Below are 18,242 nucleotides of genomic sequence, written 5' to 3'. Positions count from 1 at the left end.
GCACTATGATATCTGTTGTATGTTAGGGGTAATTCGATGCAAACATTTGATCATATCGGAACAAAAACAACACTTTGTGTTCAACCCGGTGATTTCAAGTTATCATAAGTACTGGGACACATTCCTCTGGAAGCAGATTTCAGACTTTTGATGTGTATTGGAATTGCATGACATCCGTGACCTCCTAGTCTCTGTGCACGGTCGGACCATTGAAGCGTGTGCGAAAGTTGGAATTGTTTGACTGGAAAAGCAGACGTAGGAGTTCTGATCTTGCTGTACTTTAAAAAAAGAGACATCACTGTGCTTTGGGTTAAGCTGCAGGCAGGGCAAATGGAAGGGATTGTGATTTTTTTGTGGGAGTTCAACCAGTGAAAGCTCACAAACACCAGATGGCGCTCTGGCGTCATGAGTTCCGGTTTTAGAAGATAAAATCTTGAGTGTTTTTATTTTTTCCTGCAGGCCCGTGCTGTTTGTGTGAAACACTGATTTAAAGGGCCTACATCTCGATCAGTCCGTTTGACGTCTTTTTCTTTAGCGCAGAGCACTCCGACAGCTTGTCATTGCGGGTTGGCCGGTGTAACGGCAGTCCCCAGTTGATTTAAACACCTCTGCAAGGAAACCTCAGGCCTGAAGAGATTGAGCAAAGTATTGTCTCTTCCTCAAAATGAACTGAAGCAAAAAGTCTGCTCGAAAGCAATGTAGGTACTGTAATAACACATAGTAAACAGCTCAGAACTGGGGAAAAATGCTACACTCAAACAAGGTAGTAGGTAGCAATTCAATTAAAATATATACGGTATGGGTCACATGGTGGTACAGTGGTTCGCATTGCAGCTCTGGGGTCCTGGGTTTCATTCTGGGGTGTGAGTGTGTGTCTGATATTGCAGGTCGAAATCGGCTTATTTACAGCTCCAGTTATCCACTCCCCACTAGTCCTTGAACATGAGTTTATAAATCCGGCACAATTTCAGCTCCGCCAATCTTAACTGACCATTTCTGTCACTTCTCAAACAGCTACGAGCTCCGATGTGTTAAACACTAACAGGATCAGGATCGTCGCAAGGTCTTGTTTTGTCCTCAAATCAGGGGCAAATGGGGGCTGGAAGACGTTGTGCTGGAGCTCCCTGCGGGTGTACTGTCATCATGGGGATGAGTTAATAATAATAATTCCTTACACTTATATAGCGGTTTTTCTGGACACTCCACTCAAAGCTCTTTACAGGTGATGGGGATCCCCTCCACCACCCCCAGTGTGCAGCCCCACCTGGATGATGCTCCAGTTCTCTCCCCACACACCAGCTCACAGTGGGGAGGAGAGCAGAGCGATGAAGCCAGTTCAGAGATGGGGGTTATTAGGAGGCCATGTCTGGTAAAGGCCAGGGGGAAATTAGGCCAGGACACCAGGGATACACCACTACTCTTCTCGAGAAACACCCTGGGATTTTAATGACCACAGAGAGTCAGGACCTCGGTTTTAAGTCTCAACTGAAAGACGGCACCTTTTTGCATTGTAGTGTCCGTGTCACTATACTGGGGCATTAGGACCCCCACAGACCGCAGGGTGAGCGCCCCCTGCTGGCCCCACTAACACCTCTTCCAGCAGCAGCCTCAGCTTTCCCAGGAGTCTCCCATCCAGATACTGACCAGGCTCACACCCGCTGAGCTCCAGGGGGGCTGCAGGGTGATCCTGCTGCTGGCCTGAGCTAGGGAGGAAGGGAAAGGCGGCTCTGTCCGAGGCCCGTGGGGGGTGGACGAGTGAGACTGATCTCGCAGTCACGGGACAGAGGGAGGCCCTCAAGCAGGCTGGAGTTTCCGTGGCTTTGCCGGGGTGACATGAGCCCTTTGGGCAGGTGGAAGAGGACCGGAGCCGCGGGGAGATATCCGGTAAGGATGGTCGCTGATCACGTCCTCATGCGAGAAGGAAGTGCTCAAACACGTTAGCCGGCAACATGGCATCTCGACACAGACACGGGAGGAGATTTGACGTCCTCTGGGCCTTCCGAGCTTGATCATGACTCTCTATCTCTTTTTTTGGGTTTTGAGATTTTAATCCGGTCAAGCACTGGTATTTCTCAGACAGCTGGGAGAGCGCTGCAGTGAGGGGACCAAATGTAATCCCAGCCCAACGTTCTGGAGCACGATGCTTTCTGGAAAGGGCAACACGGTGGGCCGCTAGTTAACGTCGCTGTCGCACAGGGCTCGGGGGGCCCCCAGGGTGCAATTCCGCACCCAGGGGTGCCGTCCACGTGGAGATGGCTTGCCGCACAGTTGAACTGTCTTTTGCGTGTGAGCACAGTCCCCCCAGCTCATCCACGATGATGTAACAGAGTGACAGACCTGTGGGTTTCCAAACCAGTTGCAATGCTGGCGAAACCCAACCAAAACAACAACACAAAAAACAGAAGTGCGATATATCACAATGTTCCCTAGCCTGATTTGTAACAGACTTTCCTGGGGAGGGGGCTACAAATGCTCAAAGACGCACTGGTGACGGAGACGTTTAGACACCGTGCTCCGGTCCTTGCCCAATTTTCCATTTCCTGACAGAGCTACTTCCTGTTTCACTCGCATGTCCCGGAGAGACAGTATGAGCACATTCCACAGAGAACGACAGTATCCACTGCTGCAGCAGCCCATCTGTGGGGATGGCGAGTCGGGCTAACAACAGAGTTCGGTCAACAGCGTCGGAGAGCATATACACTGGGCTGGAGTATTCAGACAGGGACATGTACAGCACGGTGACCCCCGCCCCCATCAAGAATCGAGGAGCCAAGCGGACAGGTAAGGACAAATGCAGTTTACATCTTGGTGCCGATCAGCTTGGGGGACGGGGGACTAAGAACAGAGGGGATGAGAGGAGACATTCAGCCAATGTAGCTGTTTCATAGTAAGTTAATTGATCCCAGGTCTGAATTGCCCATCATGGGTATCATGAGTTCTTGGCCTGGACACTTTGAGGCAGGGTGGGGATTTTAACCCTGCCCTGAACATCGAAAAGAGTCAATGGCACATGCAGTATGGTGATGATAGCCGTTCATTGAGAGAAACCCAGGGTAGTGGCTTCAACCACGTGGCCGGGCTGCTTGTTCCCTTCTCCCACCACTCTTGGTGTGAAGCCGTGCCTCCTGTCCTGATTGAAGGATCTCATCCAGCGGTTTCTTGAAAGAAACCAGGGGACTGGCGTGCCTCCCGGTTTTTGGGGGTTTCGTGGGCACTTCCCTGTAGTGTCCTCATTGTCTTTCGCACAAGTGGAAAGCTTGGCTGCCTGGCAACACCGGGGCCCTGGGTTCAATTCCTGGGGTGCTGTCTGTGTGGAGCTTGCTTGGTCTTGCTGGGTTTCCTCCCATACTAAAAACACATACTGGTGGATATTGGCACTGGTGTGAGTGTGTGCCCTGCAAAGGACTGGCATCCTGTCCAGGGTGTATCCTGCCCTGCACCTGTCGCTTGCTGGGTTAGAATCCTACTCCCCCCACTGCCTGCTGTGGGCCACGGCCTGGCAGGACTCATAGGGCTGTTTGTAACACCGGATGAGAGAGCAATCAAGCCCATCATTACTCATTGATCATTGATCATTACTCATTACTCATTACTCATTACTCATTACTCATTACGTAATTAGAAAACCAGGAAGACCCTGCTGCTGCCAAGGGACTTTGGAACTGAGAAATAAGAGAGAGAAATAGGAGGTCAGAAGGAACAGGAAGCAAAAAATAGTTTCTGGACTAATTCCACTGATTTTTGTCCACAGCGAAAGATGAGCCAAGCCCTTCTTACAGAAGGACTGCAATGTGTCTGGGGCTCCTGTGTGCTGTATTAGTGGCCTGCATCGTAGCCCTGGTAGTCTACTGTGAGTATAACACACTATCAGCCCACATTCTTGCTAAACTGTAATGGTAGTGGGCATTATATGTCCCTATGAGTTAATATACTTTTATTTGAATGTCTGTGTAAATCAGTGTGTTCTTCACATAGTGAAATAGACACCTAGGTTTTTGGACAAAAACTCCTCTAACTTGCAGCTGCATATGGGACTTGAATACAGAAAAAAAAAACGGTTGTGACAAACCCCCTGACCGCACACAGGGGAGAGTGAGGGGGGGTGCAGGTAGGCTGCTCTGACACACCCACATTCCATGTTGGCAGCCATGTTGTCACAAACCGCTGGTCTCGTCACCGGCAGGAGCGAGAGTTTGCGAGAAATGTTACGTGAGGCGGCCCTTCCTGCTCACTAGTCCCTGTAATGACTGATGTGCTGTGATGGATGAGCGAATAGGTACAGGTTGTGCAGCAGACCTTTCACTGCAGAAATGTTCCAGCGTGATCTGCAGGCAGAGTTAACAAGTAAGTTATGGATTCACAAGCCTGCTTGTTTACAGTGTAATAGAGCTGCTTCACCTCATTGGAAGTTTTCATTGGAAGAATCGCAGAACATGGCACTGCGCAGACCTGGAAACGTCTGGGTTTCCTAAGATACGTCTGCCAGCTGAGGTCCGTCACTGGGGGCCGGTCATTTCCCAATGACTGGCCGCAACAGGTGAGTCATGGGAGGAGATCCTGTGATGGAGAAGCTTCAAACATTGGCGGCGAATGCGAGGGGGCTGTAGCCTCCCCCAGGGCAGGAAGTCATGTGGCGCAGGAAGAGGAAGTGATGCGCTGTTCGTGACCCCTTGCGCGATGTCACAACGTATGTTCCCGGCAGACATGGGGGAGGCCAGAGGGCATGCTGGGAAGAGCGAATCGGCAGAGCTGGCCGATTTTTCAGAAGAGGAACTAGGAACTTTTCCTCTAGGTGGACTTCCTGTGCTCCTTGACACAGTCATCCAGACAAGGCGGAGGGTTGGAAAGTTTGTAAAAAGTGTATCGTGGGCATGTGGGTGGGGAATTTTAGTCCATGTGTAGAAATGGTCATAGAGCACCAAGGTGATCTTGATAACAAACACTATTCACGGGTGCTCGCTGTTGCTCGCTCGGTTTAAAAACTCATGGGAGTTCGCTGTAGCCCATTGGAGTAAAGCGTTTTTTATTTGCATCCAGGATGTACGAACGTGCCTGTTTTCCGCCTTTCCAACTGAAATAAACCCAAATCCGGTTTTTACATCCATTCAAAAGGCCGAACAAGCTGCAGAGTTTGGTCGTTTTCTTCTCCTTCGTAAGCCCCCCAGATCTTTTAAGTATTCATTCAGTCGTTTCTTATACCTACACAACCACAGACACGTTCCAGAAATGTCTCGGGATTGATCGGGAGTTTCTGTCTGTCTTTCTCTCCTTCGTCCTGCTGTTTTTTTTTCCCCCCACACGTGGAGGCCTTGGGGGTACCAGCCAGGAGAATTCTGGATATTCCAGGGGGGGGCGCTGTCAGGAAAAGGCCCGACCCAGAGCAGGGATCGATTCGCCGTAGCTCACACCTGGGCTAAAGCACTGTCAGGACAGAATGCAGAGATGGCATGTTTTTTTGGCGGTGGCAGGAAGTACACCTTTGGAAAAACACAGGGATGGCATCAGACCACTGGATAAGTTCTATCTGCTGGGAAACAGCTGTATCGACTGGTCAGTAAGGTTTGCCTGTCTTCTTCACACAGATATTCTCAGTAGCAGGTCAAGAACCGCCTGCTTGTCCCAGAGCTCTCCGGGCAAAGCCAGCGGCCTGAATCTGTCTCAGATCAAGTGCAGCTCCCTCACTGCCTGCAGAGAGCAGCTGCACAGAGAGAGGGAGAAACTCCTGGACCAGGTCGTGGAACTGAGCAAGCAGACCGCTCCGCTGGATTACTTCTGCTCCGTCGCCAGCAACAGGACATCAGGTACTTTCCCAGTATTTGAGAACTGAGATTGAGGACTAAGATTGAGAACTGACTTCACAAAATCCATCCATCATTATACTGCCTTGACTGCTTTATGGAGCCTCTTGTTCCCAGATGGAGCAGATTTTTGTATTTTATGTGTTGATTTTTCCATGTGGGCAGCTCTGTTTGGACCTGGCAGCACTGGTGCATGGGGTTCAATTCCAGACCTGGGGTGCTGTCTGTGTGGAGTTTGCATGTTCTCCCCATATTCATGTGGGTATTCTCCCTCGGTCCAAAGACATTGTCTAACAGTAGCACAGAGATTAGCGTCGCTATCTTGCGGTGCTGGGGCCCTAGGTTCAATTCCCGGGGTACTGTATGTGGGGAGTTTGCGCGTTCTCTCTGGGTTCACATGGGCTTCCTCAAGGGGATCTGATTTCCCTCAGTCCAAAGACATGCTGGTGAGTTAATTGGATTCTGGGAAAACTTGGCCTTGGCGTAAGTGTGTGTGCCCTGTGATGGACTGGCGTCCTGTCCAGTGTGTACACTGCTTTGTGCCTGTTGCTTGCTGGGATAGACTCCTGCTCCCCCCCCCGACCCTGAGCTGGATGAAGCAGCTGGAAAATGGATGGATGGATGGATAGTTTTTGCCCTGTTTGTTGCTGGAACCAGTAAAGAGGTGCAAGACCGTACTGTCTCTTCCGCACAGAAGGGGTCTGCACAGACTGTCCCCAAAACTGGCTGCAGTTCAACTCCAAGTACTACTACATCTCTGAAGATTATGAGACCTGGAATAACAGTCGCTCTGACTGTCAAAAACGAGGAGGTGACCTGGTGGTTATAGACAGCAGCCTGGAACAGGTAGGAACCAACGGGGTCAGGGAGGAGGGTGACAGTACTGGGCACCACAGCGCCTCACGCTGGACACTGTGTGGGGCTGCTTCATGGGCACGCCCTTCAACAGCGACTGAAGGTGTCTCTCGGGTTTAGATATTTATCTGGAGTCACACTGGAGGAAATTACTGGAATCACTACTGGATCGGAGTGACCGATGCAAAAAGAGAAGGGACCTGGCTCTGGGTGGACGACACTCAACTGACCGGAGGGTAAGATCTGTTAAGAGTCCCATGATTTTCACGTATTCAACCCGGTCTCATTGGCCTAAAAAAAACCTCCTGCTTTTTAAAATGACTTCATCGAGCAGGAAGCAACAGTAAAGACACACAATAAAGTCATCTGTACAAACACAGAGTTGAGGACGTTTTTGAAGTAGTCCGTCACAGTTACAAGGTGTTTGTGCAGGGTATTAGTTTGAAACGGTAATCCATTACAAGTGCAAGGCCCTTGTGTCAGGGGCTCGTTTTAGAAAGTCATCCGTTACTTTTCCAAGGTAATAAGAGATTGCTTTTTAACACTGATATGACGAAGGTGGAAAATTGCTTTTAAGACACAATATATATGGCTTTACATAGTAATTTCTACACACAGCACAGATCACTGTAACTGATGACTTTTAAAAAATGTAAAACTTTTAAAGAATTTCTTCTGGCTTTCGGTGATTGAACCCTCTACGCAATAACGCTGCGTTGTGAAGAGATCTGGAAACAGAGGAGTGACAGGCTCGGATGATGACTACCGTGTGCTGTGCTGTTACTGCAGGCTTGGGAGGTCCTGTAAACTTGCTGGCTGTGCTGAAGGGCGTTCTGCACTCTTACAGGTACTGGATGGACGGCCAACCGGACAATTTCAACCTGAGCGAGGACTGTGCAGCCACCTTCACAACCGTAAATGCTCTGAAGAGCTGGAACGATGTCGAGTGTCAAAATTCCCTGCGGTGGATCTGCGAGGCCAACACCTTGCCCCTCTCTCCTTAGAGTGGCCATTGTGGCTGGACGCAGCAGAGCCAACCTGTGACGGGACTGCAGTAGCACCCGACTGGCCACTAGAGGCCACCAAAGCACCTCTGAATTGTAAATAGGCTCACAGTAGGGGATGATTAGGGGTGATGGGTTACAGTTCACGGCTCGGTTCACTTTGTCCTTCTGCACTTATACAGATCTACAAGACAGAACGAAATCTAGTTTTTCCTGGTCCGAGGTGCGCAATACACTAGAAACAGTCCACATAATGTCAGCATAAATAAAACAATGTAAAGAGTAGATAAATAAAAGAATAAATGGGTATTTACAATAGTGTAAGTAGTGTGCAAATAAGCAGTTTTTTCTGAAATACAGGGGTGGTGGGGGGGGAGACAAGTGCAGGACAGTGTCATAACACATTCTCACAATTTCACGTCTGGGTGTTATATAATGGGTTACTGGTAACGGGCTAGAACAGGTCTGCAAAGAGAGTCTGATGGCAGACAGAGGGAGTGGGGGTAAAACTGTAAAAGTGTCCTGCCCTTTGGTCCACGTGCAGATCGCTTTCTGCGGGGGGTGGTCAGTCAGAGTGACCTCTGCAGCAGCGTGACCCTGTCAGAATCGCTGTGACGCACCCGATCCCAAGTGTAAAAGTGACTGAAGCCCACGTGAGAGACAGAAACTCCCCAGGTATGTGTGCACATCCAATATTATCAACCTTCACCTCCATCCGGTCTGTGGGCTGTTGAACAACCCCCTCCCCCCCCCCCCCCCCCCCACACACACACACACGATTGCAGCATTGCTTGCTGGGATAGGTTACGTCTCCCCCACGACCCTGAACTGGATAAGAGTTTAGACAATGGACAGATCAGTGGATGTGTTAAGATAACATGGCCAGGAGGACCTGTTCCTCTGATGAGAATGAAGAAATGTCACAGGTTCTTTTATGTTACTTTTACTATGGGAATAGCATTCATAATTTTTGTAAATTGTTTCTTTTGCTTATCCTATGTACAATTTGAATAGTTTTGAGTAGTGGCACTTCTTTTAACTAAATGACTCACACTTGGTATGATCTTAACAAGGGATCATTAGGGATTGGACAGTTGGATATATTTCGTATTGTTTGCATTTAAAAGTATTGTTAAGCTGTTTGGGCAGGGGTGCTTTTAGTTTATTTTGTCATATTCTGCTGTACTGTTGCAAGTGAGGACTAGATTAAATGCTTCAGATCCTGATGTCCTATTGTCGTTTTTGTCAGTTTTTAAGCTAAACTGTCTCTCTCCTGCCATCTTCTGGCTAAGCCTTACATTGCACAAAGGGTACTTTCAGTTTTTTCAGGGCACAAGACACTAATACTTCTGCTGGTGTATAAAGTGCATTGATCATTATGTGTTTTTTGAGGCACTAACAGTCAACCAGATTTCTTGAAAGAAGCCAGGGTTCAACCTCAGAAACAAGACTGGGCTGCTTGTTCCACACTCCCACCACCCTTTGTGTAAAGCAATGTCCCCCTGCTCTCTTTTTAAAATGTTTTTAAAATAGTTTGGTGTGCCCCGCTTCAGGTCGCACTATTGATAATGAAGACGTCTACTGGGTTGGCTTTGTCAGTGTCTTTGAGAACCTTCCCCACAAGATGTATCAAGATTATAGAGAATAGTTTGGTTCTTTTACACTGTCACTTCCATTGAGTCTAGAATCCGATGGCTCGTTTCTGTTGGAAAACTGCTTCTCCTGTTACAAATGGTCTGTGAAAGCAGGTCCAGTGATTGATCTCCTGGCTTTCAAAAGCCACGGACAATGGGAAAATGAGGCTGGCACACACTGAGCTGAAGTCTTGAAAGGCTTGGCTCTGGCTGTAGGCAACTCTTAAATCAGATCGTAACGGCCCAGAGAGGGGGAGACCACAGTGTTAGTGTTCCTGTGGTTAAAAAGTGATGCTCTAGAAGCCCAGGGCTGACTCAGTTCTTACCACCTTCCTGGGCCTAATGGAGGAACCTCGGTTTGAGCAATAACCTCCTCTTCCATTTACAATGACTTTATGGGACTCCATGCCAGCTTGACCTGGACACTTTGAGGCGGGACGGGGATTTTAAAGCTGCTCTGAAAGTACGGTCAATGTGAATTACACGTGTTATTGTGATGATCAAAAAGGCCAACGCCGTGCTCAGATCGACACAAGGCGGCGTTTTCAGGTCTCAGAAGGGGTCACCCTCTTGGCATTGGGTGATTGATGCTTGTCAAGACAGTACAGTGGGGTAACCCCTCCCTAAAAATCTACTATGCGTTTTTTTGTTCTGGTGTCCTGGTGGGATGCCATTGTTTCTTAAAGACCTACAAATTAGATATCAGTTACAATGCAATCAGGTAATAAATACAAAGATTCATGCTTGAGTTTTCAGACACAAAGACCGTTTTCAGGCCATCAAAGAGTTTCCTGTGGTCTGAGGGACTGGCTTCCTTTTCATCTGCAGTCTGCACGAGAGCAGTCTTTGGAAACTGTGTCCGTATGTAAATGTGACAGTCTGATAGTGACACATACTACATTGTACTGGACAGCCCTGAAGACGGCAACATGCACTACACAGGGAGTCCGATGGGATCACAGCCAGAAGCCAATCGCTCCGGTAAGTGACATCCCAGCAGGAAGCACAGGGCTCCTCTGTTATCTTTGTTAACTTTACGCTGGGATGATTTACGCCTCAAAGGCGCTGAACCTGAGTGTTAATCAACACAGGGGAGTTCGAACTTGGTTCCTACTCAAAGTTCAGGCACTACCCGATTCTTGTATTGTCCCAAATAAGTGGAAAGCTTCAACAGTTATACCTGTACCCAGAAAACCCAAGGCCAGAGCAGAAAGTGGCTTTCGACAGGAGGCAGTTACTCATTACTGGCTAAGTGCATGGAAAGGGTGATTTATAAACCCTCTCGATTGCAAATCATCTGGGTCCCCTGTAAGTTGTTTATGAAGAGTGCAAGGGGACTGACAATGCAGCTTTGACTACAGTGAGTTTAGTAGCTAGTCATCTACAGCAGGTAGAGTCATATGTGCATATCTTATTTAATGATTTCAGTTCAGCATTTCGTATAATTCACACCCCTGTACTACTGGAATGGCTGTTGGCTTCGGATGTTAATGGGAGGCTTATTAAATGGATTAAGGATTTTAAATTGAATTGTTTTAATTACGGGTGTTCCTCAGGGCTGCATTTTGTCACCTTGGCTGTTTTCCATCTCTACAAATGAAATGCAAATGCAGGGAACTGTTAATCTATGAATGTATGCTGATGACATGGCTCTGGTAGGATGATTTACTGGGGATGAAAGAGAAGGGTGGTGGGTTATTGTGAACAGATAAGTAAACTAGAAATACAGTAAAGAGCTAAATAAATCAAGTCTGCTTCATCTAAATATTGCCTCCTTTTGAGAGAAATACATGCGATTTTCAACCTCCCTTCCTTATTAATCTGCCTGTGGAGGATGTTCACGGTTTCAAATACCTAGGAAAAGTAATAGATGAACTTTGCAGAGAGCAGCAGTTGCATTTCTAAGAAGGCCAGTCAGCATACATTTTTGATGAGGCAGCTGAAAGGGTTTGGAGTGAGTCAGAACGTATTGGAGAGGTTTTATATAAGGTGAGTAGAAAGTATCGTGGTGTGGTAGGGTAGCCTGAGTATTAAGAGTAAAGGGAAACTGGCCAGAACTGTTCGTATTGCTAGTCAAATAAATGCTACCTACCTGTACAAGGAGGAGATTTAGAATGTCTGTGCCCAAGAAAAATGTCTACAAAGAAATCTTTTGGGCCCTGTGCAGTCAGTACATCAAAAACACAGCTAAATGACAGATTATGTCTAAGTTATGTCATACTGTATAAGCAGAGAGCAAAGAACATATCTGTATTGTTGCGTGCCTAGAACTATTGTTTGTTTTGCATGTGTATTTATTTTGCGTTGAGTGTTATTTGGGATTTTTTTTTGTAGGTTTGTATGGGGATGCCAAAGAAAAGATTTTTATCTTAGGCCTTTCACATTTTACGATACAAGTCTGTGCCATCGGAGAGATGCAGCTGCATTAAAGCTGAATTAAAATAAAAAACTTCCCCGGGTTTTACTGCTAAGGGGTGTCGTTGGAGGTTTTCGTCCCATTGACCATTTTCTGAAGAGCTGAAGTAGAGAAGGAGGGGAGGAGAAACTACATGTCTTAGATTTCATTAGGTTTTGAACAATTTCCCCTGTTTAAACATATCTTCTTTTTACGCATCACAAATCAGACTATACTATCTGTCTGCTGCATTGTAACACTGTGACAATGTCTGTTGCACTGTACACTGTGATACTGTCTATCTACTGCACTGTAACACTGTGATACTGTCTGTCTGCTGCACTGTAACACTGTGATACTATCTGTCTGCTGCATTGGAACACTGTGATACTGTCTGTCTGCTGCACTGGGGCACTGTGATACTGTCTGTTGCACTGTAACACTGTGATACTATCTGTCTGCTGCATTGGAACACTGTGATACTCTCTGCTTTACTGTAACACTGTGATACTGTCTGTTGCAAGGGGGCACGGTGATACTATCTCTCTGCTGCACTAAACACTATGATACTGTCTGTCACTATAAGTGACTATAAGTGCGAAATAATGACTATCATCATGTTCTTAATCAGGGGTTCCCTCACACTCCAGCCTGCTGGTTCTTGGTCCAGCCCAGCTCCCTGTTTCACAGTTGAACTCTGAACTGAATTGATAACAAGAGAAATTGTTTTTTAGCAGTTTTTTAGCTCTTAAACATGCAAGAAGGCACCTTTTAACTGTTGCGTTTCATAAGCATCAAACATCAGAGGAGAAAGAACCGAGCAACTTCTTAACTGGAGCCTTAATTGAACTAATTAAGCTCAGTTGGGTTGAACCCCAGCAGGTGTGCGGGCCTTTAGGCAAGGATTGGCTACACACAACCCACCTTCTGCTGCACGACTTGATGCTTCACCTGAATGTCATTTCAGTAACCCAGGTGCTGACGATCGCTTTGATAATTAACGCGTGCAGGAATAGAGGTGGGGTAGTTGGCATTCAGTCTGCCTGCTACAACACCCTTGCTGCACATCGACCAGAGATCGCAGTTCTCCGATCTAATTGAGCTCCAGGACATAATTAAGTGAACAAATAGCCATTGCTCTGCCTGAGGAATGGGGAAACGCAGTGGGTGAGGTTGTATTTCACGTTCGATGCTGTTGTGGCTACCCAGATACCGAGGAGGCCTTGGGCCTGTGATCTCATGCAGCTGATCTGAGTGGACATTGGCTGTGGTTTCCTTTCAGAGAGGAAGTCACCTCTCATCTAAATAAAAACATTAGCTGAGCAATAATGGTTTTCTAAAGGGAAGTCACTTGACTATCATGCAGTGCTGTTAAAAAATATCCAAAAAAACAGCATCTTGAATATGTGCTCAACTTCTGACTTGTATTGGTCTTATTTTGCAATTACTCAGAAGGCAAACTAGGTGTTTGCCCAGTATTAATGTTAATTGTCTAATTTACAAGCTGTTGGTTATGGAGATCAGCTGTTCTGACCCTCTGATCAGTAAATATGAACTGAGCACATTTATTCTCTATGACACCAATCCAAGTGGTGGAAGTGATTAACTAAACATCAAAGAAGTTCTGCTTGTATTTTTACTTACCTTATTGTTACAGTCCTGTTAATTTAAAAGATTCCCCCTGCCCACAGTGTTAATATGCATCATGGTCTGATCATCACCTCAGTCTCTTCTCAGTCCACAGTTAATGCATTGTAGTATCCAGTCAGCAGCGCAGTGATCAAGACTCCCCTTCTCTGTTTTAGGGGTCCAGGATGAGGGGTTATATGAAAATGTAAGCATTGGATCTCTCCCGGCCAAGACAGCGCCCTCTCCTGGCCCGGCAGGTCAGTCACACGTTGCCCTCGCTCTTTAAAGAATAAGAAAATAACGAACGTGAAAACCGTTGTGATGCCTTTGCCCGGAACGATGACGTTACCAGGTTTCTGAAAATCAGATTTTGGGAAGTCTTACATTCATAAACCGAGATGTTGCAGAAGCTGCCGGCTCTGACTGGTTCTGGGCTTTGAAACCGCGTTGCCCGGGGCCACTGCCGCCCAGCGGACTGTCCTGGTTTCCCCATCTAGGACCCCAGGGAGGAGAGAGCAGGAGGATCGGAGACTCGGAGGGAGGTGGAGGGGGAATGAGAGAACAACGTGGCTCTTGGGATTATAATTATAATAATTGCTCACAGTTATAGAGTGGTTTTCTGGACGCTCCACTCAAAGCGCTTTACAGGTAATGGGGAATCCCAGTGTACAGCCCCCTCCTGGATGATGCGACAGCAGCCAGAGTGCGCCAGTACGGTCCCCACACATCAGAGGTCATGACTGGTAAAGGCCAGGGGGAAATTTGGCCAGGACACCGGGGTAACACCCCTACTCTTTTCGAGAAACGCCCTGGGATTTTAATGACCACAGAGAGTTAGGACCTCGGTTTTACGTCTCATCCGAAGGACGGCGCCTATTTACAATGTAGTGTCCCCATCACTATACTGGGGCATTAGGACCCACACAGACCGCAGGGTGAGCGCCCCCTACTGGTCCCACTAACACCTTAGCTTTCCCAGGAGTCTCTCATCCAGGTTCTGGCCAGGCTCCCCCCTGCTGAGCTCCAGCGGGCTGCCAGCTGTGAGTTGCAGGATGAATATGGCTGCTGGCTAAATGCAGGGATGCAGGAGTTCTTTGTATTCAGTGCTGATTCCTGGGTGTTTATTTCCCCTAGTGCCTCCAGTGAGACCTGAGCCCAGCTCTCCGCCCTGCAGACGGACTGCAGTGTGTCTGGCGCTGCTGTGTGCTGTCCTGCTGGCTGCCATCATAGCCCTGTGTGTCTACTGTGAGTACTGCACACCTGCCTTTCCCCCTGACTGACGGGATGAGGGTCTGAGCCAAGATGCTCTCCATTGATCCACCGAAACCGACCTCATCATCATCTTCCTTACACTTATATAGTGCTTTTCTGGACACTCCACTCAAAGCTCCCAATTCACCAGGATTAACAACACCCAAGAATTAAGTGTCCTGAAAGGATTATAGGAGTGTTCAGTGAACATTTGGCTTAACCCTCTTGGCTGAGGGCTGACCTCCTGGCCAGAGGACAAGGAGGCTGGGACCCCCCTGCAGAGAGAGGGGTGACCCAGGGGCAGCTGCAGAGGTGGAGAAGATGAATCCGAGGGAGAGAAGGGGATCGATCGTGTCGTATTGATAGGGTTTCAGGAGAGGAAATGACGGCAGGAGTGATTGCTGATTACTGAGACCTGAGTCTGAGTGAACTTGGCTGGTGTCATCCCTCCTGGACTTTCATTATGAACTCCCACCTGTATGGCCAAAGTGCGCCAGTCCTCTCCCCACACACCAGCTCTCAGTGGGGAGGGGAGCAGAGTGATGAGATGGAGATTATTAGGAGGTAAAGACCAGAGAGGAGTTTGACCAGGACACCAGCATGCTGTATGTTGAAGAACATGTACATGACGTGTCTACTTGAATTGCACACATTGGCTATTGTGTAATGATGGCTCCACTTGTATTTATGCTTCCTATACATTGTAGTTCAGGTGGGTAGCTGTGCCAGCATGCGTAGGCTGTACACCCGAAGAAGGCTCCACAGCCGAAATGTCGTTTTCTTTCTTCTCTTTTCAGCAGGGAATAAGCCTATTACTTGTTACTCTACATTGTGCCTGGCAAAACCCCCTTCCCATGATGCCCCCTTGTGTTAAATTGTAATACTACACCCACCTTCTCCTCCCAGATTACACAGGTTCTCGGGCCGGGATGAAGGGTGAACTGGATGAGCTCAGAAGCAAGGATAGCACGTTGGCATATAAGGTGGGCCATATTGAGAGACTGAAGGAGCAGATCGCCAGACTGACGCAGACCCTCACCAAGCTGAACGAGACGTACTCTGGGCTGGATTTTTACTGTCCCGTCACTGGCCAGACCACGTGGGGTGAGCTCTCCGACCTTTCGGCTGCAATGGACACGTACAAAACGTTCACTTGTAGCTATATCACCCTGCAACTGACTTCTAGAAATTCACTGGGGCTCAGCAGCTGTGAGGCTGGTCAGTACGCTGATGGGAGACTCCTGGGAAAGCTAAGGCTGCCGCTGGAAGATGTGTTAGTGGGGCCAGCAGGGGGCGCTCACCCTGCGGTCCATGTGGGTCCTAATGCCCCAGTATAGTGATGGGGACACTATACTGTAAACAGGCGCTGTCCTTTGGATGAGACGTAAAACCGAGGTCCTAACTCTCTGTGGTCATTGAAAATCCCAGGGTGTTTCTCGAAAACAGTAGAGGTGTTACCTTGGTGTCCTGGCCAAATTTCCCCCTGGCCTTTACCAATCATGGCCTCCTGATAATCCCCATCTCTGAACTGGCTTCATCACTCTGCTCTCCTCCCCACCGAGGAGAATATTATTATTGTTGTTGTCCCCTGGTGGTGAAGACAAGGTGGGAATCGTTGCCGCAGACACAGCTGTACTGATATGCCGTTGCTGCTGTCCGTGTTTGTACCACTCAGAGGGAGTCTGTGTCTGCTGTCCTGAGGGCTGGAAGCAATTTAAATCCAAGTGTTACTACTTCTCCACTGATCTGCTGAACTGGACTGACAGCCGAGCTGCTTGCAGGAAGCAGGGGGCTGATCTGCTGACGATAAGGACCCAGGAGGAACAGGTAGGAGAGACTACGTCCGTGTTCAGATTGTCAAAGAAGCAGATGTCTCACTGGACTGGACTGTGTGTGACTCCGTGTGTGTCTGAATCTGACAGGAGAGACTAGAGATGTGGAAATTGTATGTGTTTTGCTCAGGAGTTCATCTGGAACCGTCTCAACAAACGTAACTACTGGATCGGCCTGACTGATGCAGCGGCAGAGGGGATCTGGCTCTGGGTGGATGGCACTCATCCGAACCCCAGGTAAGAGCTGTGGGAGAGCCGGGCTGTGATCTCCACTCTGACTGACTGAGTAGAAACTCACGCTGGTCACAGGTAGAGATGGAGGATGAGAGCAGTGCAGGAGGCTGGTAATAGTTCAGAAGCAACTTGTCCCCTCCTGGGGCACAGATCGCACAGCTGCTCCCCTTCCAGGGGAGAGTGCTCACTCTCTCACTGTACCCACAGGCATGCTTCCCCCCACCTGCGTCCTCAGAGCTCAGCGACACATCCCCGAGCAGAACACGGCACCCGACACTTTTAACTGTTGCGTTTCACAAGCGCCAAACATCAGAGTCGAAAGAATGTTGGACATGTGCCAAATCAAGCAACTTGTTAGTTCAATTAAAGCTTCGATTAGCTGATGAAGCTGAGCTGGGATGAGTACCAGCAGGCGTGTTTGGCCTCCCTACCCTGGGCAGCCCCACTGGTGACATATCTCAGGCTCGAACCCAGTGAGCGCGGAGCTTGTCTCGCTCCACTTTTCCAGCTGGGCTGGTCAGGAGTCCCCCTGTCTCTTTCTTCCATCCAGCCAGGACAGCAGTGTCCAGGAGCAGGCCCGGAGGCTAATCGAACCTGTTCTCTTTCAGCTTCTGGAGGAAAGATCAGCCAGATGATTACCACAATGAAGACTGTGCCACGATAGACTCAGATCCACCTGCTGCTCCCCACGAGAGCTGGAATGATTTAACTTGTACCAAGAAGCAGCTGTGGATCTGTGAGACCAGCCTCTTCGCAGGGTCTGCGTAGGCATCCTAGTCTGTTTGAGTCTCTGCTTGGTGCATCTCTAACCCCTGCATGGGGGAGTGATTGGCCTGTGCTGCACGAACTGGGGCTCTCGGAAAGGGTCAAGGGTCACGCTCACTTGACAAGCTCTAAGCTTTGGGACCACAGATTAGGCCACAGCTGTGGGATGTAAACAAGCAAAAATGTCCCAAGTCTTCTTTTTCACAGTCTGGCTCTTATTTTTTTCCCATGCTGTAAGTCTTTGTTTTTCATTAAGTCTGTGCAAGGAGACCGGTGGGGTGTGAGATGTGACCGGGTTGTGTAGCAGGAAGGAGGCACTTTGGGAAATGGTGTATTTTCACCTCTCTGGCCCCCCGCCTGCCTGACGAGCTCTGGAAACTGCCCCCGCTGTGGCCTGGGTGTGCTGGAATGGATTGAATAAAGATGATACTGATGCTGCCTGGGAGAGTCGGAGTGAACTGTGTGGCTCTGCAGCTGTATGTTTCTTACAGGGAACAGAGGTGAAGGAGAACCTTTATGTATTAAATCTAGTTTATTTACTGTATGTCACCAACCCTGGTCCCGGAGAGGCCCGGTTCTGGGGAGCTCTGGTTTCTACAGGGATCTCCACACTGGCTCTAGTTAGTCTTACAGGTCACCCATTTCTAAATATTTGCAATGGCTGTAAGCTATTGATGAATCAAGTGAATTATCTGTTCATTTAAGATAGCTAGACTCCTGGAGCACTTTGATATTATTCCTAAATCTATAAATTAAAATAGATAAATTCTTAGTTTGACCACAGTGGAACTATTCCTTTAGCCTTTAGAACGTGGTGAGTGAATGGTGACCTACCCTACCTCATG

At 48.3% G+C, this 18,242-nt stretch overlaps 1 protein-coding gene across 1 annotated transcript; it reads left to right on the top strand.

Annotated features, from left to right (window-relative positions):
- Positions 1–2,462: 2,462 nt before the first annotated feature.
- LOC102690240 (uncharacterized) lies at positions 2,463–17,835 on the top strand. Its single transcript, XM_069183060.1, has 14 exons — positions 2,463–2,781; positions 3,752–3,850; positions 5,583–5,801; positions 6,493–6,644; positions 6,774–6,889; positions 7,501–7,641; positions 9,191–9,242; positions 10,170–10,272; positions 13,492–13,572; positions 14,450–14,560; positions 15,473–15,670; positions 16,242–16,393; positions 16,529–16,635; positions 17,241–17,835. Exons 1-14 carry the CDS (start codon positions 2,646–2,648, stop codon positions 17,398–17,400), a joined length of 1,827 nt encoding a protein of 608 aa, XP_069039161.1. The 5' UTR covers positions 2,463–2,645; the 3' UTR covers positions 17,401–17,835.
- The last annotated feature ends 407 nt before the right edge of the window (positions 17,836–18,242 follow it).

The sequence above is a fragment of the Lepisosteus oculatus genome, chromosome 23, assembly GCF_040954835.1.
Source record: "Lepisosteus oculatus isolate fLepOcu1 chromosome 23, fLepOcu1.hap2, whole genome shotgun sequence".
Lineage (NCBI taxonomy): Eukaryota > Metazoa > Chordata > Actinopteri > Semionotiformes > Lepisosteidae > Lepisosteus > Lepisosteus oculatus.
Note: the sequence above shows the minus strand (reverse complement) of the source record. Positions and strands in the feature narration are given on the sequence as shown.

Coding starts and splice junctions, on each gene's coding strand:
- LOC102690240 (XM_069183060.1), top strand. CDS start 2,646: ATGGCGAGTCGGGCTAACAACAGAGTTCGGTCAACAGCGTCGGAGAGC. Junction 9,243..10,169: donor ATAATGAAGACGTCTACTGG/GTTGGCTTTGTC, acceptor TAAATGTGACAG/TCTGATAGTGACACATACTA. Junction 16,636..17,240: donor GGCACTCATCCGAACCCCAG/GTAAGAGCTGTG, acceptor GTTCTCTTTCAG/CTTCTGGAGGAAAGATCAGC.